The sequence below is a fragment of the Bubalus kerabau genome, chromosome 5, assembly GCF_029407905.1.
Source record: "Bubalus kerabau isolate K-KA32 ecotype Philippines breed swamp buffalo chromosome 5, PCC_UOA_SB_1v2, whole genome shotgun sequence".
NCBI lineage: Eukaryota > Metazoa > Chordata > Mammalia > Artiodactyla > Bovidae > Bubalus > Bubalus kerabau.
In genome coordinates, this window is record NC_073628.1 from 123,958,035 (window position 1) to 123,985,243 (window position 27,209).

The window sequence follows — 27,209 nt, forward strand, 5'->3', positions numbered from 1 at the left end:
GAGACATTTAAGTGAACACTAAGCCCAGTGGAAAGATTAACGTGCCTTTATTCTGGCATTAGCTCCATAAATATTTGTTTCAAATGAAGAAACATTCCGCCAACCCCGGGACCCTGAGGCTTATCATGCTCTGGCTGTGGCCAACCCAAGAATTTTAAAAGGCCAGAATTTAGAAAATGAATATCTGCAAATGAAGCTGTAGGCTGCCATCCATCAGCAATTAGTTTTCTGCACAGCTTACAGCCACTTAAGACTTGATTGGGTAGCTCATTACCAACAATGAGTTAAGCATACAAGGATACAGTCTCCCAGGCATCTCTCGCCACCAAACATGATTTGAAAAATTGGGCACCAGTCTGGAAACACACAACAAAAATCCCTATAACCACAAGCCAGCATTAGAGCTTAGCAAGCAATTCCACCCAGATCAACTTTGGTTTTAGAAGCAGCAAGGGAAGTGTCATTTCCTAGGGCCAGACAAAACACATTTCAGCTACTATGTGGCATCTCGTGATGGCACCCATGAATGAAGTTTAATACATCCCCGGCTGGCGCAAAGTCTATATGGTGAACCAGGGATGGATGCAAAAGATGTGTTTCTCCCCTTCCACCTCATCATTCTTGCCTGCCAGACCAGGTCCCTTAGAGGACCCCGTGTCATACAGGTCCCCACGCTCAGGAAGGTCCCCAAGCAAGTGTTCCCTCATCTTGGCTGTCAAATGACAGTTTATGATTGTCTAACCCCAGTGCTATGGGGCTGGCACTAGATGGTGGATGAGCAGCCTAGCTAAACCCTCCATTCACTTTGATACTAAATGTTAACTTTACCCTTGACTGGGCCATTAAATCACGTTTCCACTACTGATAATTTCTCATTGTGAGTGGCAAATTAGTTTGCGAAACACGGACAAGGAACATTTCGGTACAACTGTCACATTATTTCAGCATCCAAAACCTACAAGCGCACTCGACTTGCTTGCACTTACTTATAATTAGATACAGAAAGACACCCAGAGTGATAGCCTGGAATAGGCTATAATTTTAAATGCAAAAAATCTCAAATGCCGTGTCCTTTGCTCATCACTTTCTGTGCCTCGGGGTGGCAGCAAACAGTGGTCACACCAAAAAAGTTCTAACAGTTATCAAGACCAAAGGGCCCTATGGGTTGGGCACAAGTCTAAGCACCTGACATACAAAACTTAATTTAATCATTAATTCAACTCTGAAAAGGGAGGGGTTCTATTAGTCCTCATATGAAGACAAGGCAAGTCACACTCAGAAAGGGTAAGTCATGGTCCCAAGGCCACAGAGTAGGTTCAGATCTCACTTCATCTAAAGCCACCATTTTACCACAAAGTTATACCACCCATCAAACTGGGTAGATTGTTTTTCTGATTCCAATCCCAATTCAAAATGTGAGAGCCAGCTAAGCCCTTTGAATTTTTGATATTATTCTCAAAAGAAGACACATAACACAAACATGCATTGAAGACTAATTCTAAGTGAGCTCTCTGGCCCTGTGCTAGACACCTCCGTGACTGCCCTCACTGACACAGAACTTTATGAAATATTGAGCAAAACATGACTGGCATTGAACTCAGCACAGCTCGAGTTCATGGTGGACAGCTCCTCGGCTGACAAACCAGACCCTGCAGGGACGCATGAGTCTTCAGAAACACCTGCAAGAAATGTCCAGCTCGCTATGCAGCCTTGGCCCAGCACACCGTTTAAAAAGTGTTTGGACCCATTTAACCAGATGATCACTTTTACAAAATGTTTCCACCAGGCAGCCAGTGGAGTCGCAGGAGAGTTCCTGGCTGAAAGGGAAGCTCAGAGAGGGAAGAGCTCGGTGCCAGTCTGCCTGTGGAAATGTTAGCAGAAGCATCTGTTGGTTGGTCCCCACTGGCCAAAAGGCAAACATTTGTTTTGCTGAAACAAACGCTTCCATTTAAAAACGTTTGCTGATGAAACCATCATCTGATATGAAGCTTTCCTCTACTCAGGCGGCTGGGGCTGGGGCCGCCTCTCTCCAGCAATATTACCCCTCTGAGGCTATAGCTGCTTTAACAACCTCTTCTTTGCCACTGACAGATGTTCTGATTCTAGAACCGATACACTTTTTGAAGCTGAGAGGATAAATACATTTAGACTTGCCTCACCTGGATAAATCACTGTTCCTTACAGAGAACATTAAAAAAAACAAAACAAAACTGTATAATCTAACAAGTAATTTTAGATATGTAAAAGATTTAATATTTAATACTTTAAAAATATTTTAAAAACTAGTGAAAAATAGTCTTCCCTGTGACATTTGATGGAGAAGCAACCTCTCCTGTTCTGCTGTGCTTCTTCATAAGACTATGAGGCTGACTTATGGCTCTACTCAAACTGTTTCAGCCTATGAACTGTCCCTAAGTGGTTTTTAATCGAGTCCTTTAAAATAAACTCCAAGCAACTAAATAAATTCAGAGAGAAGCAAATTAAAGTAAGTACGGATAAAATCTATTGGTAGAAGCACTATCAGGCTACTCTTCATATCCTCGTCACTGGGAAACCTCATGCACCATGCGTATCATGACCATGACTCTACAAAGACACCGTCACCCATGCCTGCACGTTTAACATGAAGATTAGCGTGTGACTGTTGAAGCCAGAGTCATACAGTTATTAGTTAATGCTTTTGTAACAGTATTAAATCTAGAAACCCTTTATCTGTCAAAAAAATTTTATTTAAATCTATCACTTTGCACAAGGTTTTTAATACTTGATGACTCAAAAGCCAACCCTTGGAAAGGGGACTTAAATCATACCTTCTATCACCAATTTTGTTACTTTTCACTTAGAAAGCCCCTTGCAGGACTTCCCTGGTCGTCCCGTGGTTAAGAGTCTGCCTGCCCTGCAGGGGACACCGGTTCTATCCCTAGTAGGGGAAGATCCCACGTGCCAGGGAGCAACTGTGTGAGCCCGTGTGCTGCCACCACTGAGACCGAGCGCCCCGGAGCCCCCGCGGCACAACAGGAAAAGCCACCGAAGCCAGAGGAAGCCCGTGCAGTGCAGACCCAGGCCCAGCAAAAAGTAGATACATTTTAAAATTAAAAAGAAATAAAAAGAAGAAAAGAAAATCCCGTGCTTTCTTCCATCCTTCCACCTCACAGGTGGTCTAAATCTATCTTAAAATAATAAAGAATAGTACCAAATGGATTTACTACAAATCATGTTTTCCTATAATTGCTAGATACATATTAGTAAGTTACATCAGAACAAAAGTGAAAAAACCACTTATGTTCTATGTCATAGATTATATACAAAACACTTCGTAATACTTCTAGCAAATAAAAAAGAAAAACGCTATGGGGAAAATGGTGCAGAAATTCTTTAACCCTCGCACTTCCTCATGCACAGAAGCAAATAAATGCTCTCTGCTCCTCACCTCACTGCTTCTCCTCAGCTCGTTTTCCTTGGTCTGACTTGCCTGTAAGGCCTGTTCAGTTTTGCTGAGATTTTGCTTAAACTCTTCCAATTTTTTTTCTATCTGGTGCTTTACAGATGTGACCTACAAAGAGAAAACAAGGCAAAGCTTCATTTTTGTTTTAACTTTTCAATAGCTATTCATTCTTAAATAATAAAAAGGTCATGGAATATAAGAACGAAAGCAATCTATTTTGGTTGAGACATAGTATATATGTTATAGCTTAACATGGTCCTAGAAGCTGAACTTAAAATACCATCATGTTAACCCATGACATCACTTGGCAATAGCATATGTTGATGAATACAGCTGGGTTTGGGGAGGAAATCACAAAAGAAAAAATTAACCACAAGAAATAAAACAACTAAAATTTGTTTAAAAAATGAGACGAGAAACAACAACAAAAGATGGGAAAACAAATTGAGAGAACACATTCGCAATAATACAATAAAAATGATATTCCCAAAATACAACACATAAAGCATAGCTATGATTCAATGTACAAAATAGCAAGCCCATTTAAAAATGAGCAAAGGACAGAAATAGAAATTTTTTACAAAAGAGACAAATGGCAAGTCATCCTCTGAAAGAAATAACCTCAGTGGTAATCAAGAAACTGTGAATTTAAAAAATAACAACATTTTTCACTCTTTAGCAAAATTTTTAAAACCAGGACTGTCTGCTACTAGCAGGATGGAGGTAACAGGCCTCTTATACCTGGTGTCAGGTAAACTGCTACAACTTTCCTGGAGGGCGGCTTGGAAGTACCTGTCACGTGTGAGAAGATATATGCCCTAGAGGCCATCCATGTCACATGCAGGAAGCTGTGCTACAGAAACATCAGCCCCACACATGCTTACCTGCCCAGTGATACTGCCAATGGTACCACACAAACCTCAATACCCATCAGCAGGGAAAATAAATAAACTACAAAACATCTGACAGGACAAAGCTCAGACAGTTTTCCTTTTTTAACAAAAATTAAAACAAGCAAGGAAAAAAAAAAACAATTATACATCTGTAAATGTTTATTGTTTTTTTAATCTTAGAGGACAGCCAATAAATAATTCATAAAGATTTATCCTGGCACAGGAGGATTCTGCTAGTACAGAAACCCAGGTGAGTGATGATGTGTATTAGAGCACATATATACACATGCATGCAAATATACACTCAAGTGTACGTGTGTGTGTGTGTGTGAATAAATAAAGGTACAGTCAGCAGAGTTTTAAGGAATTACTTTGACATATGAGAGGAAAGAGGAGTTGAAGATGACGGGAAGGTTTAGACCGAAGCAATGTGAAGAATGGAATTGCTATTTACTGGGACAAGGAAGACTAAGCAAAGAACAAGTCTGAAAAAAGGTGGAGTTCCAATAACAACACGTTAAGTGTGAAATGCCTGTTAAACACGTGAGTGGAAATATCGGATGCACACCCCCAAGTCTGAAGTTCAGACCAGACATCCAGGCTGGAGATTTAAATATGGGTGTCATCGTCACGTGGAAGAGTCAAGAAAGCCATAAATCTGGATGAAATCATTTGTGCAGTGGGTGTTAAAAAAGTAAATTATAACTTTTTTTAGCGCTTTGACTGGAGGCATACACACTTAGGAGAGCTCCCATGTGGTGGCATGACCAAGAACCACCAGAATATCAGAGACGCCCACAGACCCTCAGATCTGAGATCCCCACTCGGCGTCTCCTTTCTCTAAGTGAGAACACCCAGACCCAGAGAGGTTCAGTTTGCTCTCCACTTTAATAACTCCAGAAAGTGAGGAAAGTTTTTTTCCTTTAAAGGAATCCTATTTCCGCTGTGGTACAGAAATGACATGTTATTTTAAAACGTGGGGGAGGAGGTTATGGAGGAGGGAGAAATAAGTTAGCACCCTACTTTATCCAGTTCAGCCTGTAGGATGTTGTATGTGTTCTTAGCTTGCTGTAGCTCCTGGGTGAGCCTGGCTTTCATCTGAGTGCACTCCTGGTCCAGGGTTTGGAAGGAACGCTGTTGACGGGAGAGCTCCTAAAAAGTGAAAGACAAACGCATCCAACAGACGCTGGTTAACAAGGGAGAGCCCAGGGCGAGACCCAGACATCCTCCAGGCACTGCTCTTCTGAAAGAACAGGAGAGGATGGAGCCAGTTGGCATCTACTTGATGACCAACACAGGCAGCTTTAGCACCCATCCCGGGCATCAGATCCCGGTCTCTGAGCGGAAGAGGAAGCAGTCCCCCAGGAGAACACGTGGAAACTGGCCCGTTGGCACCTCATCCCCATCTTAAATGAATCACCTCTGTTCTGAGGTACCCAGGGACAAAAGGGTAGAGCTGAGAGCCAACCAGTCACAACTCCACTGAGAAATCAACACACTCGAAAAGGGAGCTTAAAACACCACTGACCATTGAGAATAACAGAAAGTAGATGCCACCAATTAACCTTGATAACCACACAGGGACACCAGATTCACAATTCCAATAACTCTCACTGAAGGACTACAGACCTACTTCCAGGCTAACTCACCTGAAACTGATACCAAGATTTATCCAAGTACATTTTCAGCCCTAACTTGTCTGCCAACTTCTTCCCCCTAGACGTTAATCACCTTTCTAATGTATTTGCCAACTCACAGACTTTAGAAACAGCTGGAAGGACCTCCCCTGTGGACTGGTGGTGAAGACTCCACCTTCCAAGGTGGATCAGGTGTAGGTTCAATCACTGGTTGGAGAACTAATATTCCACACACCACATGGGATGGCCAAAAAATTAAAAAACAAAGAAAACTTGTAAAAAAGTAAAAAAAAAAACAAAACAAAAAAAACCCAAAAAAACAGCTGTAGAATGTAATATAATTTCCCTTACAAAACAGAGTGTTTGAAACAAGAAATACAATCCTTTTCTGCTGCTGCTGCTAAGTCGCTTCGGTCGTGTCCGACTCTGTGCGACCCCACAGACGGCAGCCCACCAAGCTCCACCATCCCTGGGATTCTCCAGGCAAGGACACTGGAGTGGGTTGCCATTTCCTTCTCCAATGCATGAACGTGAAAAGGGAAAGTGAAGTCTCCCAGTCGTGTCGGACTCTTAGCGACCCCATGGACTGCAGCCTACCAGGCTCCTCCGTCCATGGGATTTTCCAGGGAAGAGTACTGGAGTGGGGTGCCATTGCCTTCGCCGATCCTTTTCTACTTGGTATCAAATTTCAAACAAATCAGAAAACATGGATTAAAAAAAAAATTTCTAAAGCCCTTCGCCTATCAAAAACTGAAAGATGGAAAAGTGTGAAGGAAAGTATAGTAACCTTTTCCACACAGCATTTCCCCTCTAGTGGAACATCCCAAATGATGACAGACACTCCCCTTTTCAAATGATCAAACTAGGAAATGACCATAAGAGCCTTCTGGACAAACTCCTCATGAATCTGTTTACCTTACCTCTTGGAACTCTTTTTCTTTCTCCTTGATTTTCTGTTCCAGAGAACATCTGGCACTTTCTGCATTTTGACGCTGACAATTCAAATCTTCAGTCAATTTTTTCAATTTTTGTTCCAAAGCAGTACACTAAAACAAATTAAGACGTTCAATAACAAAACAAAAATTATTCTTGGAAAGAAGCACACATTTTGAATTTCAGAAAAATTAGTCCCATGATCTGGTTCAAGCTCAAACATTGTGTTTTGACTTTTTTGTATCATACAAAGTTGGGGCTAAAACAATTAGCCAAATACCAAAACTACTACAATTATTTTAGCACACATAAATTTATATTTGGGAAATATCAGCAAGGATATAAACCTGCATTAGGCTATTTAAATAAACCCTTCATAAGTTGTGCCATAAAAGAAATCAGTGTGTCTGAATATTGAGTCACCTGACATTTTGTCGTACAGAAATGAGAGGTTAAAATGCAATGATGTTGACCTGTGTAAATTAGAGGCTGTAAAATAACCAGAGGGTACCTATTATCCTCATATGTAGTCTGTTTCAAGCATAATAGATTTTGTGAGAAATTTTAAATATTAATATGCATCTCTCCACAATGCTCCCACTATGTCATCTTAAATGTTTGGAAGTTCACAGCACTCCAGAGAGTATCACAATGGGTTTTAAAACAAGCTGCCAAAGGCAACACAAAGAATACTCATTTGCCTTTTTACATAGCCAGTTATCTCTTTCTTTAAATTGAACTATAGTTGATTTACAGTGTTATGTTAGTTTCAGCTATACAGCAAAGTGATTCAACAACACACACATGCACACACACACATATCCTTTTTCAGATTCTTTTCCATTATAGATTATTATAAGATATTGGATATAGTTCCCTGTGCTGTATTATTTATCCATTTTATATATAGTAGTGTGTATCTGTTAAGCCCAAATCCCCAATTTATCCCTCTCCCCACTTTCCCCTTTAGTAAGCATATATTTGTTTTCTATGTCTGTGCGTCTTTCTGTTTTATAAATAGGTTCATTTGTATGATTTTTTTAGATTCCACATACAAATGATATCATGTGATATTTGTCTTTGACTTACTTCTAATCTCTAGGTCCATCCATGTTGCTGCAAATGGCATTATTTCATTCTTTTTTATACATAGCCAGTTATCTTTAAAATAACTGTTAAAACATGAACTACATTGAAATTTAGGATCCTCTTTAAAATTAAATCTTCAAAGTGTTAAAACCCATTCCTCTAATTCTTCCCTGTGGTGTTCAAATCCTAGAACTCCCCTACAAAACAACTCTAAATTCCCAGGAAAGAATAAGAACAACTCACATTGCTGGGGGAGAATTCCTGATCCAAAAGAAATGTACCCCAGTGTGGCAAATCTCTCCACTAATATATTTCTCTGAGACTCATTATAGACCCATTTAGAACTATCAGAAATTTAACAAAGAGGAAAACACTATGTAAAAATTTCCCATAAGACCTGACACCAATTATTAACTAACCAAAGATTAAAAGATAAAGCTGGTCTGATCTTGCAAATATCAGAACTTTCAAGATCCTGAATTTAAAAAGTAAAATATTGAGCCAGTAATTCGAATTAATTCACTGCTTTGAACATTAAGATACCTCTGTCATTATCCTTATCGTTCTTGAATTTTTAAACCCCTAAGGAAAAGTATGAAAGAAATTATTTCTACCAATAATAAATATGAACTCAGCAAATATGTCAAGCACCATGCTAGGCACTGGGGATACAGCGGTAAGCGACTAAGATAAAAATCACTGACTAAATGGTCTAAAATTTTGACAATTCTCAGGGGGGGGAGGGGGGGAAACCATGCACGGCAGAATAAATGAATGAATCCTTGGCACCCTCTGCTGGCACTCCCTCAAACTGCAACCCACAATATCTCAGAATCAATAATACTTTATTATTGTACAAACAGCTGGTTTAACACACACAAAAAAAGCCTTTAGGAGTAATTTATATTTTATTTAGATTTTTTTTTTAATGTTGGTATTTATGATGCACCATCCATATACAAGTTCTTGGCCACTAGGTGTCATGAATGCTCCATAATACTCTAAAAAAGGGTTCAGGGCTCTAGTCCTTTAACAGTATGTATATAGAGAGTATATAACAGTATGTATATAGAGACCTAGAGACTCAGTGCTCTGGGCCTGAGTTTTTAACCATAACACGAAATCCAGATTTGCTGCCCAGCCCCAACACTGTTTCTACATGAATTCAAACCTTGTATCCCACATGGTGTGTAAATACTTGGAAAAGAAGCATACTAGGAACAGCATATGTTTACTGAAGCATGTGGTTGACTTTGGCTAAATTAGCTCCATTTTATTTAATAGGTAATTCTAAAGGTAAATCAGGGAATAGCATAAGCAAAGGATAATTTGATTTCAGCAACATATTGGACAAGGTCAGACTATCGTTAGAGACAAGATGGAGAAAGGTAAACTGAATTTTCAGTTAGGTGGATTTGTAGTTTATGAGAAAAAAATGGAATCCAGAAAGCATTGAATAAATGAGTCTTAAGAACCTGGAGGGAACTCTCTAATAGAAAGAAGGCAAAGCTATGTTCTCAGCACTGTCCTATTCAAAAATTTTAATTCATGATCTGGTAAGTGACCTCATGATAATGCTCGAGAGAAGGATCTGGTGATCCTGTCACACCAAAACCAACAAAACAACATGTAAAGGTTAGTTGCTCAGTATCTTTGCGACCCCATAGACTGTAGACTGCCAGGCTCCTCTGGCCATAGAATTCTCCAAGTAAGAATTCTGGAGTGGGTAGGCATTCCCTTCTCTGGGGGATCTTCCAGATCCAGGGATTGAACTTGGATTTCCTGCACTGCAGGCAGATTCTTTACCATCTGAGCCACCAGGGAAGCCCTCAATGTGTAAAAGGATAAGTATAATTCTCATGTACAAAAGAAGCCTGAGTTGGCAGAAATGCAAATGAAAATGAATTAAATTGACTAGGAACTCGATATAACAATAACAACTATTATAAGTTCACCATATGCCAGGTACTACGCTAAAGCCTTTATAAAAATTATCACAAACTTTACAGCAATCCTATGAGAAAGGTATTATTACTAATACCATTTTATTGATTAGGCAACTGAAGCTCAGAAGTTAATTACATTGCTCCAAAGTAACAAAACTGGGATGCAACAGAGCCAGGGCTTGAATCCAAGTCTAACTTAGAAAACCAAATTACAAACCCAGACTGCACAAAGAGAGTAAATATACATACAGATCAAGGGAGGTCATGTTTCATCATATATCTAACCCAAAGTTGTTGAGAATGTTTCTCTGGAAAGCACTGCACTAGGGGAATTCTAAAAATGAAGCAGGACTACCACCTCCAGGAAGATGGAAGAGATGAACATTTCCCTATAACTCCCAAAACAAGAACAATCCAAAACCCACATATTTTATTAAAACACACATAAGAAAGCTCTGAAGAGAGAGAAGAAAGCATATTAACAAGAAACTTTGCGACCCAAGGAAAAGCATGAACAAGAAACTTTGTGACCCAAGGAAAAGCATGATAGTACTGAAAGAAAAAACTGTTAACCCAGAATTCTATACCCTCCAGAAATATCTTCCAAGAATAAAGACATTCCCAGACAAAAGAAAATTTAGAGGATTCGCTGCTACACTAAAAGAATGGTTAAAGGATGTTCTTTACAAAGAAAGGAAATGATGAAAGAAGGAAATCTGGAAGAAGAATAAAAATATTTGTATACGCAATAAAGGTATATACAATAGGCTTTCCTTTTCTTCTTCTTCAGTTTTCTAAATTATGTTTGACAAGTAAAGCAAAAGTGTAACACTACCTGATGTGGCTCTAAATGTACATATAAAAAATGCTCAAGAAAATTACACTATAAATAGGGGAGGATAAAAGGACAAAAAGACAAGCAAACTTTCAATAATTTATTACAGTTGATAGAATGACAACACCGATAAACTAATAAATTGTATGTATACATACATTATCTAGAACAATCATAAAAGCCCTACAAAGAAATATACTCAAACTATTGATAATTCAAAATGGAATTCTAAAAAGTGTTCAAGTAACCTAAAGGAAGGCAGAAAAAATAAAAACAGCCATATGAAAAATGAAAGAAATAAAAAACAAAAAATAAGATGTAAAACTTAAGTCATGCTGCTGCTGCTGAGTCGCTTCAGTCATGTCCGACTCTGTGCAACCCCACAGACTGCAGCCCACCAGGCTCCCCCGTCCCTGGGATTCTCCAGGCAAGAACACTGGAGTGGGTTGCCATTTCCTTCTCCAATGCAGGAAAGTGAAAAGTGAAAGAGAAGTCGCTCAGTTGTGTCCAACTCTTCGTGACCCTGTGGACTGCAGCCCACCAGGCTCCTCCGTCCATGGGATTTTCCAGGCGAGAGCACTGGAGTGGGGCGCCATTGTCATGACATATCAATAATTACATTGGCTATAAATGGTCTAAAAACACTAATTAATAGAGATAGTGTTTCTAAAAGGGAATAAAAGAGTGGATTAAAAAACATGACCCAACTATGTGCTGTCCACACAAAACTAACATTAGGCTATTTTTTTAATTCACAGTAAGGTCATATTTTAACTTAACAGTATAGATAGGCTGAAAGTAAAAAGACAGAAAGAAATACATCATGACACTGTAACCAAAGGAAAGTTGGAGAGGTTATATTACTACCAGATAAAATAGACTTCAGAATAAAAAAAAAATTATCAGAGATACTAAGGGATATTACATGATAAAGGTCAATCCAAAAGAAGACATAACAATGCTAAATGTGTATGGAGCAAACTACAGAACTGCAAAATAAGTGAAGCAAAAATTTATAAAACTGAAAGGAGAAATAGACAACTATGGGAGACTGCAATACCCTTCCCTCAACAATTGCTAGAAGCAATTAGACAGGAGATCAGCAAAGATAAAGAGGAATTCATCAAATAACATTAATCAACAGGAGCTAATGATACTTTTAGAATATTGCTCTCAACAACAGAATATACATTTTTTCCCCAAGTGCCTATGAAATATATACCAAGACAGACCATATCCTAGACCACAAAACAAACCCCAAGAAATCTAAAGAACTGAAATCATAGAATATGTTCTCTGACAGCAAAGGAGTCAAACAATAAATCAATAACAAAAAGAGAAAAATCTCAAATACTTGGAAACTAAACAAGGTATTTCTGAATAATCCACGAGACATATCAAAATTTGAAGGGCACAGTGAAAGTAGTATGGAAAGGGAAATTTATCGCATTAAATGTCTGCATTAGAAAAGAAGAAAAGTCTCAAGTCAATAAACTAAGCACCCCACATCAACAACCTAGAAAAAGAAGAGCAAAATAAACTCAAAGCAAGCAGAAGAATATAACAGAGGCCAGAAAAAAAAAAAAAAAATCACTGAAATTGAAAACAGGAAATAATAGAGAAAAATCAATGAATTAAAGAGCCTACTCTTTGATAAGATCGATAAAAGAGCCATAAAACCGACAAACTCCTAGCAATAGTAACAAAGAGAAAAACAAAAGAAGACACAAATATCAGAAATGCACAGGGAATAAGCCTGACCTACAGTCATCAGAAAAATAAGGAAATACTATGAACCCCACATATATAAATTTGACAATTTAGATGAAAGTTACTCTAAAATCACAAACCCACCTCATCCAATGTGAAATAAATAATTTTAATAGTTGTCACTATTTTAAAAATTGAATTTGTAATTTTAAAACTCCCAAAAAGAAATCATCAGGCCCAGATAGTTTCACGGAGAATTCTACCAAATGTTATAAAGAAGAAATAACACCAATTCTACACAATATCTTCCAAAAAATCAGAAGAGGAGGGAACGCTTCCCAATTCATTTTATGAAGCTAGAATTACCTTTGATACAAATACCAGGCAAAGATAGTACAAAAAGAGAAAACAGCTGACCAACATCCCTCATAAATATGGACACAAGAATCCTTAACAAATTATTAGTAAATAAAATTCAGAAATATGTAAAATGAATTCATTTTTTTCTACACTTGTCTCCATATAGCGCACTATCGATGTGCCTGATACATTTACGTCATGTCCCCCATTAGGATGAAGCTCCATAAGGGCAGTGCTTTTTGTCTATTTACTCACTGCTACTGCCGCATCCCAGGTCTAGAACAGTGCCTGACATACAGCAGATTTTCAATAAATATTTGTCAAATGAGTCAGTAAATGACTCAAATTGAGTCCAGAAACAGACTCACAGATTTAGAGAATGAACTAACGGTTGCCGGGGGAAAGGATGGGTGAAGGGGTAGTTAGGAAGTTTCGGATGGACATGTACACACTGCTATGTTGAAAATGGATAACCAACAAGGACATACTGTTCAGCACAGGGAACTCTACTCAATGACGTGTGGCAGCCTGGATGGGAGGGGAGTTTGGGGGTGAATGGACGCATGTATATGTATGGCTGAGTCCCTTCGCTGTTCACCTAAAACCATCACAACACTGTTATCAGCTATACCCCAATACAAAAGAAAAAACTTTAAAAAAGAAAAAAGGTTAAATGGCAGAAGGGTATATATTGGTTTCCATGAGTAGATCAATTCAACTCTATCATATGTCCTAAACCTCTTTTAAAGCTCCATGACTTTAAGTGCCTCTTCTATGTATCAGGCACCTGCCAGATGTTGTATACACATCTTTGTTCTTCACCACCCTCTGAGGTGTAAAAGAGATCAGCGACTTGTCCAAGTCCCTCAGCTAAAAAATATACAGTCCAGATTTGACCCAGATCTACCAAATTCTAAAAGAACTTACTATTCAACTGCAATCAATACTGCCTAGTATATATTAATAAGCTTCACTACTAATATTTATTTTACAAGTCTAAGCATACTCTTTCCAAATAATTGTATGAAAAAATGCAGATTTATCAATAACTAATGAAAAGTTGAGTACCTTGGTTGATGCCTGGTCATACTGTGAAGTTGTTCTCACTAGTTCATCCCGGTTTTTGTTCAAAACTTTCTCTTTTTCATTTAATTCCACTTTTGCTTTCTCCAGTTGGAGTTGGAGTTCTTGAAGTTTATTCACTTGGCCTTTCATTTCTTTTTCTTGTCCTTGCAGATGTAGTTCCAGCTCATTGATCTTGCTCCTTAGTTCTTAAATCACAAACAAAACCCACACTTCAATTAACACATATTTTTCACAAAGAAATTTACAACTAAACTCAGAATGTATCACCGTTACTACACTCTGAAATCTTTGGTGAGTCAAATATAAATCAATTCACATTAAACAAAGGAGCTTTTAATTGGATTTAATTTCAATATTTACTTTTTATTGTTATTTGTATTCAAAAATCCTACAAAAAGCAGAAGAAAAATTTCATGTTTTCACAGAAAACTTGTGGCAGGGGGGAATGCTTTTCTAAAATCAGGAATAGTATCTTATTGAGAAAACTGCAAAAAGTGTATCACATATAAGACCCCGTGTTAAAATTACCACTTGGTTTTATACACCCACAAATATTTTTGTACCCGTATCAATGCAAATGAGTGCTAAGCAGTGAAAAATTCACCCTCCTGTATTCTCTAGTGGCTTTACCTCCAGTAAAGAGCAAGACAGTGTGAACCTCCTCTACTGCCAAAATTAACAATAATTTTTTTTCATTTTTTTCTCCCCACATAATACACAATACTGGTTCCAAAGGCACTGGCCGTGCGATAGCTCTCACCAGTGCACGCTGATGGTGATTTTCAATCTATCACAGCACTGGAAATTATCATAGTCTGCAGAGCAGATTCCCAAACACCACCTGGCACCCTTGGCTGTCAGCAGCAGCGCGGGGCAGCAGCCAAGGTTACAGGTTTGCCCCCATATGGACAACCTGGCAGCACACGGAAAAGCCGTTCTGCAGACACGTGCCACACCTCTGGCCAAAACCAGCTTGTTCCACAGGCCACAAAAGGAGCCAGGTGAGAAGCGCAGGGAATGTCAACAGTAACCACTTTTCCCGGCTTCACAAAGTCAAAGCCACTCACCCTACTTTTGAAGTCTTCATGGCACCAGCTTTTTAGTAAAATAAAGGTATCTTTCCTAATGATGATAGCTTTTTTCATTATCCCAAAGACACTATTTCATATCACCAGGCTGGGATGTTTGTTGACCACGGATGGGTCTAACACAACACATTACCACTTTCTAGGATTAAAAGTGTCTGGGAGTCATGTCTGAAAGTATCTCAGGAAAATTTAACTCAAGAAGTTACCTTGGTTCTGTGCTTTTAACTGGTCCAAAAGATGAGAACTGCTAGAATTATCACAGAAACTGCTATTAGCATCTGTTTTCCCTATTTGCAAAGTTGATCTACTCGGAGTCACTTCTTGTTCCCCAGAAAAATGAGATGCAGAGAAATCTCTCCTAACTGGAGTTTTCAGAGTGTTAGATGAAAGACGGCTTGGGGTTTTTTCTTGTTGCCATGAGAACACAGATGAAGAAGCCTGATGTCGGGCGATGTCCCGGTGATTCATGGTGCTTTGGGGGATAGCCTGGCTTGCTTTCTGTAAAAACAGAAGCCCTTTAGAGCCCTTTAGAAGTCACAATATTTAAGACTACGTACTAGACTCACAGACATAAACATGCTTATGAAAGAGGAAAGTGGTGGGGGAAAAACTACTACATGTAATATAGATAAACAAGATCTTACACACAGGGAACTATGTTCAATATCTTGCAATAAACTGTAACAGAAAAGATTATGAAAAAGTGTGTGTGTGTGTGTGTGTATATTTATATAACTGAATCACCTTGCTGTACACCTGAAACTAATACAACACTGTAAATCAGCTATACAACAACTAAAATTTTAAAAAAGACTAAGTACTTATTTTCAAATAGAACATAAAGCCACGCCAAGAAGGTATTCAATAGCACTTCTACTGTGTACCAAGAAAGAACATTCATCAAGTCAGGGGACCACTGAGTCCCATTACCCAGCGAAACGCTCTAATGACCAGACTCCACGCTGGAGGGGAAGCCAGCACCATCTGAGGGCCAGTCCATTTTAACTGGGCTCAGCTTCTGTATTTATCCTGCATCCCTCATATACCTCATAAAAACGCATCTGAGTACTCACTGCCATTTTGAATTCTGAAATATGATTTTCCTTTGTCCATCCTTGGTCACTTCCCCCTATAGCATTGCACACAGAGACTCAAAATTCATACTAACCAAAGAACTCTTAAATGTTCCACCATACCGTTTCCCCCTAAAACTGTCCTAAGAGGCATTTTGTATTACATAAGACACATTTGTGGATCTTCTGCTGTTTAGAATCCTTTTTGTTCTCTCTGCCTCCATTCTGATGAACATCAAGTTGCAGCTACAGTAGCTGAGTTAAATTTTTTATAGCAAGGGCTTTTCTCACCACGGGAAGAGGTTTAATGTTTCTGGAGACTCACAGTCCTCCACAAAATAACTCTGGGAACAGATGTCAGGGCCAGAATTGATACCAATGACTGAAATGGGTAACAAAAAAAATGATATTTAATTTTTATTCCTGTTGAAAGCAATGCCTTTGCTATGTATCAAAACTCTGGTGATCTCAAAATAAGGGTTAAAGGCTTAAAAAAAATTAAAATTGCTAAAACTCTAACAGGTACTTTTTGATCCTCACTATTTAAGGCATCTACTTATAAATTCAGCCTTAACCTGTCTGCTAAGTTGGGCCATTTCATCAAGTTCACATGCTTAGTGGAATTGTGCCATTCAGTATCAAACTGGAATTTTTTTCAAAAAACAAATAATACCATGTGAGCAGAAATGGGAAAGGTATATTCTACAGATACCAGGTTATTTTCAGTGTCAGTCCTGTAACTAAAAGCTGGGGTTCCCAAAACATGCGTTTTGTTTATTTTATTGATGTTAAGCAAATCTTTCACCCACCTATCTCTGCCTTTTTCCCCCCTATCAAACTGGAGTTTAAATCCCTTGTCAGCTACTTATTTAAAAGAACTAGAGAGATTATGTTGACAACATCCTCACCTGAAATAAACATTTCATTAATAATGATCCCCAAACCTCTCATCCCTGGCAGCAATCACCAAATTCCATCAGAAGGTCTGAATGGGAAGCAATTGCCTCCAGGTGCCAAAGTCAGCCAGGAATAACTCTGGTCCCACCCTCTCCAAACATATTCTTTATCATAAGATCTTAACAGAGAAACTTAAGTATGTTTCCACAGTTTCTGGGGAATTTGGGGCCTATTTGATATTTAGGGATAAAGTCATCTGCCAATCAATTTTATTCCACTCTTAACCTATTTTTAAACTTAAAAATATCATAACCAATGAGCCAGGAACTCTGTTTCCTCAGTGTAAGATAAACGGGTCAGTCCTATGTAGAGCAGATTTTTCTATCTTTGCTCTATCCTACCTATATCAAAGTACTTCTTCAACTGCATACTCCATTAAAAGGCCCATAATTAACTTACCTTTGCCTGCAAGGCTTTTACCTCTGCCTCTAATCTTTTTCGTTCTTCAACTTCTTTATTATATTTTTCTTTTAGATCTTCATATTTGGAACCTAAACACAGACAACGAGATACAGTTTCAGTTTGATCACTGATTTTGCAAAGAATCATTATGATAGTCTAGAAATGAGTATCTTCATACATCAAATAGAAAGAATGTTTTGGTTAAGGCAACCAATACTGCTCAAATTACCCAAATATTAAAATGCATGGAAACACAAGTATTTTGAATATTCCAAAGCTGAATTATTTTAAAAAATACCACAGACGGATAAAGTGAAAAGCTTAAAGGCTTACTGATGGCGCGACATATTTCAACAGATACACAAACATGTATGTAACTAATGGCTGCTTTTTGTTGTTGTTTTTAATGCTTAAATTAGAAGCTGAATTCAAGGTTGAATGATTTCATTTCTTGGGCAAAATTAAAATCTCAACAAAAGAGCTATTTATACAAAGGGAAAAGAATCCTTACCGCTATAATACTGGCTTGGTGTCAGCGGAGTTGCAAAGATTTTTTGTGGTGTAAGGCATGAATTCAGAGAGACATCCGCAGACTGTGCAGCTTGTTGGCTTCTTTCAAGTTCAGATTTACACCTGTGAGAAAACGACCCGAGAGGATGCCACACCACAGTCACAGCTGCGGAACACCAGCACCATACATTCCCAGAGCGCAACACGCTGACAAGAAAACCCACCCTCTAAGGATTCCTACCACTGCATTTAGCCAACAGACACTGCATAAGAACTAACTTGTGAGACAGCCCTTTGTCTCCACAGGAACTCGGTCTGGTTAGGAAAACAGAAATATAAGCCAGCCAGTTACAATGTGATAAAGGCTATAATGAAGATCTGTAATAATCACTATCATAGCAAAGAAGAGTTGGGAGGGTTGGGACACATTCCAACCAAATTTTATATTCTAGGCCAAAGAGAGACACAGGGCTTACCAAAAAAAAAACAACCCAGAACTTAAGACAGGAGGACACTGGTATCATTGAAGCAGGGGCTCAAATCTTGAAACTAGATAACATTACATATAATATTGTCATTATATTAATAACATAGACTTTGACAAGATCCTTTTGACCTACCTTCTAGAGAAATGAAAGGAAAAATAAACAAATGGGACCTAATTAAACTTAAAAGCTTTCGCACAGCAAAGGAAACCATAAATAAGATGATGAAAAGACAACCCTCAGAATGGGAGAATGGAGAAGGCAATGGCACCCACTCCAGTACTCTTGCCTGGAAAATCCCATGGACAGAGGAGCCTGGTAGGCTGCAGTCCATGGGGTCACTAAGAGTTGGACACAACTGAGTGACTTGACTTTCACTTTTCACTTTCATGCATTGGAGAAGGAAATGGCAACCCACTCCAGTGTTCTTTCCTGGAGAATCCTAGGGATGGGGGAGCCTGGTGGGCTGCCATCTATGGGGTCACACAGAGTCGGACACGACTAAAGTGACTTAGCAGCAGCAGCAGAATGGGAGAAAATACTTGCAAATGAAGCAACTGACAAAAGATTAATCTCCAAAATATACAAGCAGCTCATGGAGTTCAATATAAAACAACAACAGCAGGGCTTCCCTGGTGGCTCAGTGGTAAAGAATTCACCTGCCAATGCAGGAGACATGGGTTCGATCCCTGATCCAGGAAGATCCCACGTGCCATGGAGCAACTAAGCCCACGCACCACAACTACTGAGCCTGTTCTCTGGAGCCGCAGAGCTGCAACTACTGAGCCCATGCATCACAGCTACCGAAGCCCGCAGGCCCTCGAGCCTGTGTTCCGCAAGAGAGCAGCCCCTGCTCACCGCAAATGGGAAAAAAGCCTGTGCAGCAATGAAGACCCAACACAGCTGAAAATAAATATGTAAATAAAAATTATTTTTTTAAAAAAATCAAAAAATGGAAGATGTAAACTGACATTTCTCCAAAAGAGACAGATAGATGGCCAACAACATGAAAAGATTCTCACCATCGCTCATTATTAGAGAAATGTAGATCAAAATGTAGATAGTCAGCTATCACCTCACACAGGTCAGACCAGCCATCATCAAAAAATCTTCAAACAATAAATGCTGTAGAGGATGTGGAAAAAAGAGAACCTTCCTGAACTGCTGGTGGAATGTAAATTGATACAACCACTGTGGAGAACAGTACTGAGGTTCCTTAAAAAAGCTAAAAACTACCATATGACCCAGCAATCCCACTACTGGGCATATACCCTAAGAAAACCATAATTCAAAAAGACACACGTACGCCAATGTTAGGGCTTCACCAGTAGCTCAGCAGTAAAGAATCCATCTGCCTGTAATGCAGGAGACATGGGTTCAATCCCTGGGTTGGGAAGATCCCCTGGAGAAGGGAATAGCTACCCAATCCAGTTGTTTTTGCCTGGGAAATCCCATGGACAGAGGAGCCTGGGGGGGCTACAGTCCATGGGGGTCACAAAAGAGTCAGACACAACCTAGTGACTGAACGACGACCCCAAATGGTCACTGCAGCACTATTAACAACAGCCAGTTCATGGAATCAAGTAAATGTCCACAGACAAATGAACAGATAAAAAAGATGTACAAGTATACAATGGAATATTACTCAGCCATAAACGGGAAAGAAATTGGGTCATTTGTAGTGAAATGGATGAACCTAGAGTCTGTCACATAGAGCGAAGTACGCCAGAAAGAGAAAAACAAGTATCATATATTAGCACATGTATAAGGAATCTAGAAAAATGGTGCTGATGGGCCTATCTGCCAGGCAGAAACAGAGAATGGACTGTGGGCAGAGGAGGCAGGAGAGGGCGGATGGACGAGAGAGCAGCATTGGCACATACACTGCCATGTGTCAGACACACGGCTGGTGGGAAGCTGCTCTGGACCGCAGGGAGCACAGCGCAGGGCCCCGTGACAACCCAGAGGGCCGGGATGGGGGGCTGGCTGGGAGGCTTGAGAGGGTCCGGACATACATGTACTTACAGCTGGTTCACACTGTTATACAGCAGAAACTAACCCAATATTATAAAGCAATTATACTCCAGTTAAAAATTAAATAAGTAGAAATTTTAAATAAATAAAAACATAGCCTTGATATACATACAATGCCTTTTATGACATTTTTTAAATGCATATATAAAAATTAAGTTAACTTCATGCATGTAGAAAAGATACTGGCAGGTAACAGACCCAAAGAAATGGAGACAGTGAGCTAAACACAATCACTCTCAGTATGTGTGGAGCATTGGTTCCAAGACCCCTGCAGATGACAAATATCCAGGGACGCTCAAGTCCCTTATATAAAATTAGCAGTAATACCTTCAGCCCTTCATATAGTTAGGTGTGGAACCTGAGGATACAGAGAACCTGGACTGTGCAGGTGTCGAGTATCCTTACCATTTAAGTCCTAACACCTTTCAAGAAAACTCAATTCTTGCAGCTCGACCTGTGTCTCTGATTTTCCCTTAACACAAGAAACAAAAAGAAGCTCCTCGGACAATCTCTAATGATGGGCACCATTCTCTTTGCCAAGGACAGATTACTCAAAGCAGGGAAGGAAGAAAGGAATAAAGGAAGGGCCTCAGTGCCCTAGCTCCTCCCGGCTCTAAATTCTATCCGAGAAAGAAGTAATGTTATGAGCCGAAAATGGCTATGCAGCAAATAAAATCACCTTCGAATTTACAACAGATAACACCTCTCCAACAGAAATGTTCTATTAGCGTGAAAAAAATAACAAGAAATAAATGAATTCAATCTTAATATTTCACTCAATATTTTTGATATTATCATTTCACCTCACTCAATGCAAAAATCATTAATAAGGTATTTTACATGTTTTTGTACTAAATCTTCAGAATTTGGAGTTCAGTGTGTACTTCCAGCACACCTCCATTTACACTAACCACATTTCAAGTGTCCCACAGCCACATGTAGCCAGTGGCTACCATACTGGACACTGCAGGTCTACCGACTTCCCAAGGTGTAAAAGGTTGGTGACTCCGGAGAGAAATTTTGAAGGAACTTGCAAAACTGGTATTTCTTTTCCCTCTCAAATTCACATCTTATCCCCTTTTCCCTATCTTTTCATTTGAAAAGTTTATTAATTTTAAATATTAAATAAAAATATACCCTGCTGTTATTTTTATAAAGCTTTGTATCGCCTGTCTCCTAGGGAAAAAAACACACAAACTATCACCACTAAAAAAATGTACTAAATTAAGCTCTTTTCTACTAGGTTTCATTTAGCCAAGCATCTCTTCCTCAAATGTTAAAATATGAATGTTTCTGTCTAAATTATTAAAATCAATATTTCTAACACTGGCACCTAAAATGTTCTTTTCAAAGAAATAGTTATTTCAGCATACTGAAGTGAACTTCCTACTTCCCAAGCACCTGCCTTCCAAAACAAAAGCTTCTTTCATTTATTCATTCAACAAGTATTTGAGGATTTGCAATTGCCAGGTGCTAGGAATACAGTGATGAACAAGACAGACAAAGATAAGGTTTAGGAAAACAAAGAACAAAATAGACATTTATTTATCATTCTAACATTGTGACTTAATACGACTTAATAGCCACCTTACCACATGGATAGAAAACAAAATTAGAAAAAGACTGCTGTGTACCTAAGTTATCATCTTCATAAAAAGACAAGCATACAATCAATCCTTGGTACCTGCAGAAGGTGGTTCTAGGACCCTCTTAAATACTAAAGGGCTTCCCTTGTGTCTCAGCTGGTAGAGAATCCACCTGCAATGTGGGAGACCTGGGTTTGATCCCTGGGTTGGAAGATCGCCTGAAGAAGGGAAAGGCTACCCACTCCAGTATTCTGGCCTGGAGAATTCCAGGGACTGTATAGTCCATGGGGTCGCAAAGAGTCAGACATGACTGAACGACTTGCACTTTCACTTTAAATACTAAAATGTGCAAAGGCTCAACTCTCATATAAAATCACATAGGTAGCATTTGCATAATAACCTATGCACATCATCCTGCATATTTTAAATCACCTCTAGACTACTTATAATACCTAATATAATGTATATACTATGTTAATAGTTGTCAGCATGCAAATTTAATTTTTGCTTTTGGAACTCTCTGGAATTTTTTCTTCAAATATTTTTGACCCTAGTTGGTTGAATCTGTGGATGCAGAACTCATAGATATGAAGAGTCAACTCTTAATTTTTAAATGTTCTACCTTTCAAAAATACATTTGCTTTGTAGGTAGAATTAAAATAACCACAAGCTATGCCTGGAAAAAAGTTCTTGGTATCAAAATACTTATTAACTACAAATGGAAAAACAGTAATTTACAATCCAGAAATTCAGGTGACACCCTAACCAAGTGATGGTTTAAAAGTCAAATTGAATCATGTACCCTCTTTTATGAGGCACTGAGAAAGGCATGTAACTAGTTCTGTGATACTTTCACCAAAAATTCATAGCCTCAATCTGACCCAGAGATTCTCTCCAGGATGACTCTGCCCTCCCAAAGGGCATTTGGCAGTGCCTGGTGACACTTCTGACTGTCAAAATTTGGAGATGGGGTAAGTGCTGCTGGCATCTACTGAGTGGAGGCCAGGAATTCCACGTACCCTGTGGTGAACAGGGCAGCCTTCCACAACAAATAGTCCAGTCTAAGTGTCAACTCTGCCATTGTTGAGAAACAGCGGGCAAATCCAAATTGAGCACTATTGTACAATAAAGGGGTCTAGTGCTCCTTAAAAATGTCAAAGTCACAAAAGTCAAGATACCATCACAGCTTAGGGAGAAAAGAAAACATCCACGAAATGCAACATGGAATCCTGGCTCAGGTCCTGGAGTACAAAAGGGACATTCCTGGAAAAATGAGTAAGGACATGACTGGAAAAATGAGAGAAATTCCAATAAGGTAATAGTACTGAATTAATGTGTATTTCTGGTCTGGTCATTGTACCCCAGTTATGTAAGGTGTTAACAACTGATTCTGGAAGTATGAAGTTATTTAAAAATAAAATTTATTCTTAAAATTTCTAGGGGAACATTCGCAGAATTAACATGGGCAATTTGCTAATCTTTTTCGCTTTTAATCTTCCATTGTTAGAATGAGAAGATTCCATTTATAAGCTAGCAGTGCTCAAGTCCCACTAAACTTTGATTCTATGCCTCTAGTTGTTTAGGAATTTTTTTTTAATGGAAAAATAGTAATAAGCGCTTTTTTAAAAATTGCTTAAATATGGCATTGGAATTGGTGATTTTTTTCCCATTTAACAAGTATTTTATTGGTTGCCTTTTATAAGATGAGTTTTATTTTTTTAATTGGAGTATAATTGCTTTGCAATGTTGTGCTTAGTTTCTGCCGCACAATAAAGTGAATCAGCTATATGTATATACTCGCTTCCCTCTTAGACCTCCCTCCTACCCCCCACGCCCCCATCCCACCCATCTAGGTCCTCGCAGAGCACTGAGCTGAGTTCCCTATGCTTTACAGTAGGTTCCAACTAGCTATCTGTTTCATACAAGGTAGTGTATATATGTCAATTCCAATTTCCCCCACCCCCACCTTCCCCAACTGTGTCCACGTGTTTCCAGGGCAGTAACAGAGATGCAGTCATAGGGTGAAATCAGTGAATTGATTATGTAATACTTAAGATGGGAGAAGGGTCTCTCGGATGGGGATCTCAGTGGGAAAGTCTTCCAGATTTCACTTCCCTCCTCTCCAGCTGAGATTCCGTGGCACCCAGTTGGCACCGAAGTTCAGTCACTCTCTTCCACATCCTCAATTACTCCACTGTCTTCTATCCCATCACCCTTGCCCCCAAACCCTAAATCAATCCTCTGGGTTATCTTCTCAGCATTTATATCCCACATGCTAAAGAAAACAAAAAAAAACTCATACAACTCTATAGACTGGTCCCACTATAAATTCCTGGCCTCCAACCTTAACTGAGCCCTCAATGCTCCTCATCCTTTGGGAATTCCCTAGTTCTCTCCTCTACAACAGCTTTTTCGTGCAGAGAAGACACAAGCCATCAATATAAGCCACGTTTTAACTTCCCTCCATCTTTCCAGTAACCACTGTTGACAGTTTTGGAATTTATCATTGTACCCGCCTAGTAACACACACAGTGCCTGGCACATGAGGCAGCTTAATAAACATATACTGAATAAGTAAATGAATAAGCTAGCAACCATTTAATGAATTTACACAGCCCTAAGCCATGCAACAACAGGACTGAAGCATGTGAGAATTGTCCTCAAATCATTGTTCATTCCACTGGAAAGAAAAAAACTGCAATATGTAGTAATAACATCATACAAAGGATGCATCTGATAAATACATATAAAGACATTCATAATAAATACTATTCCCAAAAAAGTTACCTTTTAAGTTCCTGTTCCAGCTTTTCTATTTGTTTTTTGCTTGAGTTCAGTTGACCTTCTTGGAAATTCACTTGTGACTCCTTGACTTGAAGTTCATGAGAAATCTTCTGCTTAGTCTTCTCCAGATTTTCACATATTTCCATCAAGCTTTGGTTCTCCCTTTTCAGGTTTGCACCCTCAGTTTTTTCATTCTCAACCTAATGGGGATTGTTCAAAAGGAAATACATCACTTACTATGAACTTATCAGACATTATCTGTGAATCTGAGTCTAACCCTGATGACTAATTTTCTGAGATATGATTGTAATAATCCAGAAGTCAATGCTTGATGAACAGAGAAATCCTAGATGATCTCATTTTGAAGTTTATTAATAGAAAAGTTTTACAAAGTCATGTATTACACTGTCTTTGGTTAGGTCTACACATACCAGTCCTAGAGAGGCTTTAATATGCTTTCGAGAATTAAAAAAAAATTAACCTTAGAAACCCTCTCTTAGCTACTCATTTTCAAGTTCAGTTGCCAAAGCCAGTAAGTGTAAGAAATTGAAAAATTCTCCCACTAGCAAAAACATTTTAGAAGCAGTAATTGTTATTACTACTTTACTATGAAAGAAGTACTACTTAAGTTTCCATTTACTAGTCCTGGAGAGATCTGGGAACTCCACCCTGAAAGCTCACTGTCAGAAAGCAGTATCTAGGAGACTTCTTCGGAGAAGGCAATGGCACCCCACTCCAGTACTCCTGGCCTGGAAAATCCCATGGACGGAGGAGCCTGGTAGGCTGCAGTCCACGGGGTCGCTGAGAGCCGGACAGGACTGAGCGACTTCACTTTCATGCATTGGAGAAGGAAATGCCAACCCACTCCAGTGTTCTTGCCTGGAGAATCCCAGGGACAGCGGAGCCTAGTGGGCTGCCGTCTATAGGGTCGCACAGTCGGACATGACTGAAGGAGCAGCAGCAGCAGCAGCAGGAGACTTGTTTGGTGATCCAGTGGTTAAGACTTTGAGCTTCCACTGCAGGGAGTGTAGGTTCAATTCCTGGTCAGGGAACTAAGATCCCACAAACTGCACAGCCCAAACAAAAAAAAGCAGTATCTATTTGGGCTGCAAAGTGTTTTCATACTGACCCCAGATTCACAGCCAGAGACTTTGGGCCATGTTGGTGCTGAATACAAAAAGCAATGTCCAATTCATGGTCCCTAAGAGAAGTGAAAACGGAACTCAGCACTCCTACACACAAGCACATAAGCAGAAATGAGGACAGAGGATGCAGAAATAAGGTAATCACAATAAAAAACGAGAGGAAGGAGGATTACCACCTGAAGACAGCAAAATCATCTTTCTCTAAATTAAAAAGGACCACGATAAAACTGTTGATCCAAATAACGAGTGAACAGTTTTAAATACCAGCATTTCAGTGCTACCTTCTGTTTTTGCTTCTGCAACGCAGCCTCCAGGGTCTCAAGCTGAAACTGCCGTTGCTGTCTTTCTTTCTTCAGTTTGTCGAGCTGGCCTTCAAGCTCTTGAATCTTCTGAAGAGCTCTTGTAGGCAGGCCTTCCTTCCATTCTTCCAAAGCCCAGCTCATTTTGCTCTCCTTTCTTTATTACTCAAACATTTATAAATAAACTGAAAAGAATAAACAGACTGTTGATCCTACCACAGTACAAGGAAACTTATAGTCTCAGAGAAAAACTAATCTACATAACCACCTCTAAGAATAAAATTTCAAAACTTCTTTCAAAAGATAACAAAGTATAGCATCCATTGAGCCACCCTCTGCCAGGTGACTCCCAATAACTCTGACTGTGAGGTAGTTCACAATATGCTCATTTGGTTTCACCTTGCTTTCTGTTTTTCTTATTTTTCATTTCTTACTTCTCATTAGGCCACCTGCTTTCTACCACTCAGTTCATTTTCATTAAACGAGGTATGAATTTTTTGGTATAAGGCTTCTGGGGAAATCGGGCTTACAGGACAAAGAAGATACCTAAGTTATTTTGCAAATGCTCGTCTTTCTTCTCTTCATTAATTCCCACTCATACTCCATCCCTCTTCCTCCAGGAAGACTTCCCTGAGCACACCCATCATAATCTGGTGTTTTCTCTCCATCAGAGTCTCTCATGGCACAGGGACCTCCTTCTCCTCCCGCGTGATTATCATTTGTTGAGTCAGTGCATGAATGAACAAAGTATGAATGCCATACTAACACTAGAATCACTGCAAAATGCAGTCAAGTCATTCTCCAGACCAACTGTGACCAGGAATCAGGTATATAGCCTTAGTGATTCAAATCCCTTCTCAGCTACAGGCAAGATGTGTGGCCTTGGGCGTGTTATTTAACAGATCTGTGCTC

General features: G+C 39.2%; 1 protein-coding gene across 2 annotated transcripts in view; it reads right to left on the reverse strand.

Moving 5' to 3' along the window:
* CENPF (centromere protein F) overlaps nt 1–27,209 on the reverse strand; it is a 61,974-nt gene that overhangs the window by 32,509 nt on the left and 2,256 nt on the right. For both annotated transcript variants that reach the window (XM_055582970.1, XM_055582971.1), the window contains exons 2-10: nt 26,280–26,482; nt 24,857–25,053; nt 17,966–18,087; nt 17,452–17,543; nt 15,229–15,520; nt 13,917–14,119; nt 6,896–7,021; nt 5,362–5,490; nt 3,431–3,553 (exon numbers count right to left, since the gene is read on the reverse strand). In XM_055582970.1, coding sequence (XP_055438945.1) covers nt 3,431–3,553; nt 5,362–5,490; nt 6,896–7,021; nt 13,917–14,119; nt 15,229–15,520; nt 17,452–17,543; nt 17,966–18,087; nt 24,857–25,053; nt 26,280–26,441 — 1,446 coding nt within the window. In that variant the 5' untranslated portion in view covers nt 26,442–26,482. The remainder of the gene's footprint in view (nt 1–3,430; nt 3,554–5,361; nt 5,491–6,895; nt 7,022–13,916; nt 14,120–15,228; nt 15,521–17,451; nt 17,544–17,965; nt 18,088–24,856; nt 25,054–26,279; nt 26,483–27,209) is intronic.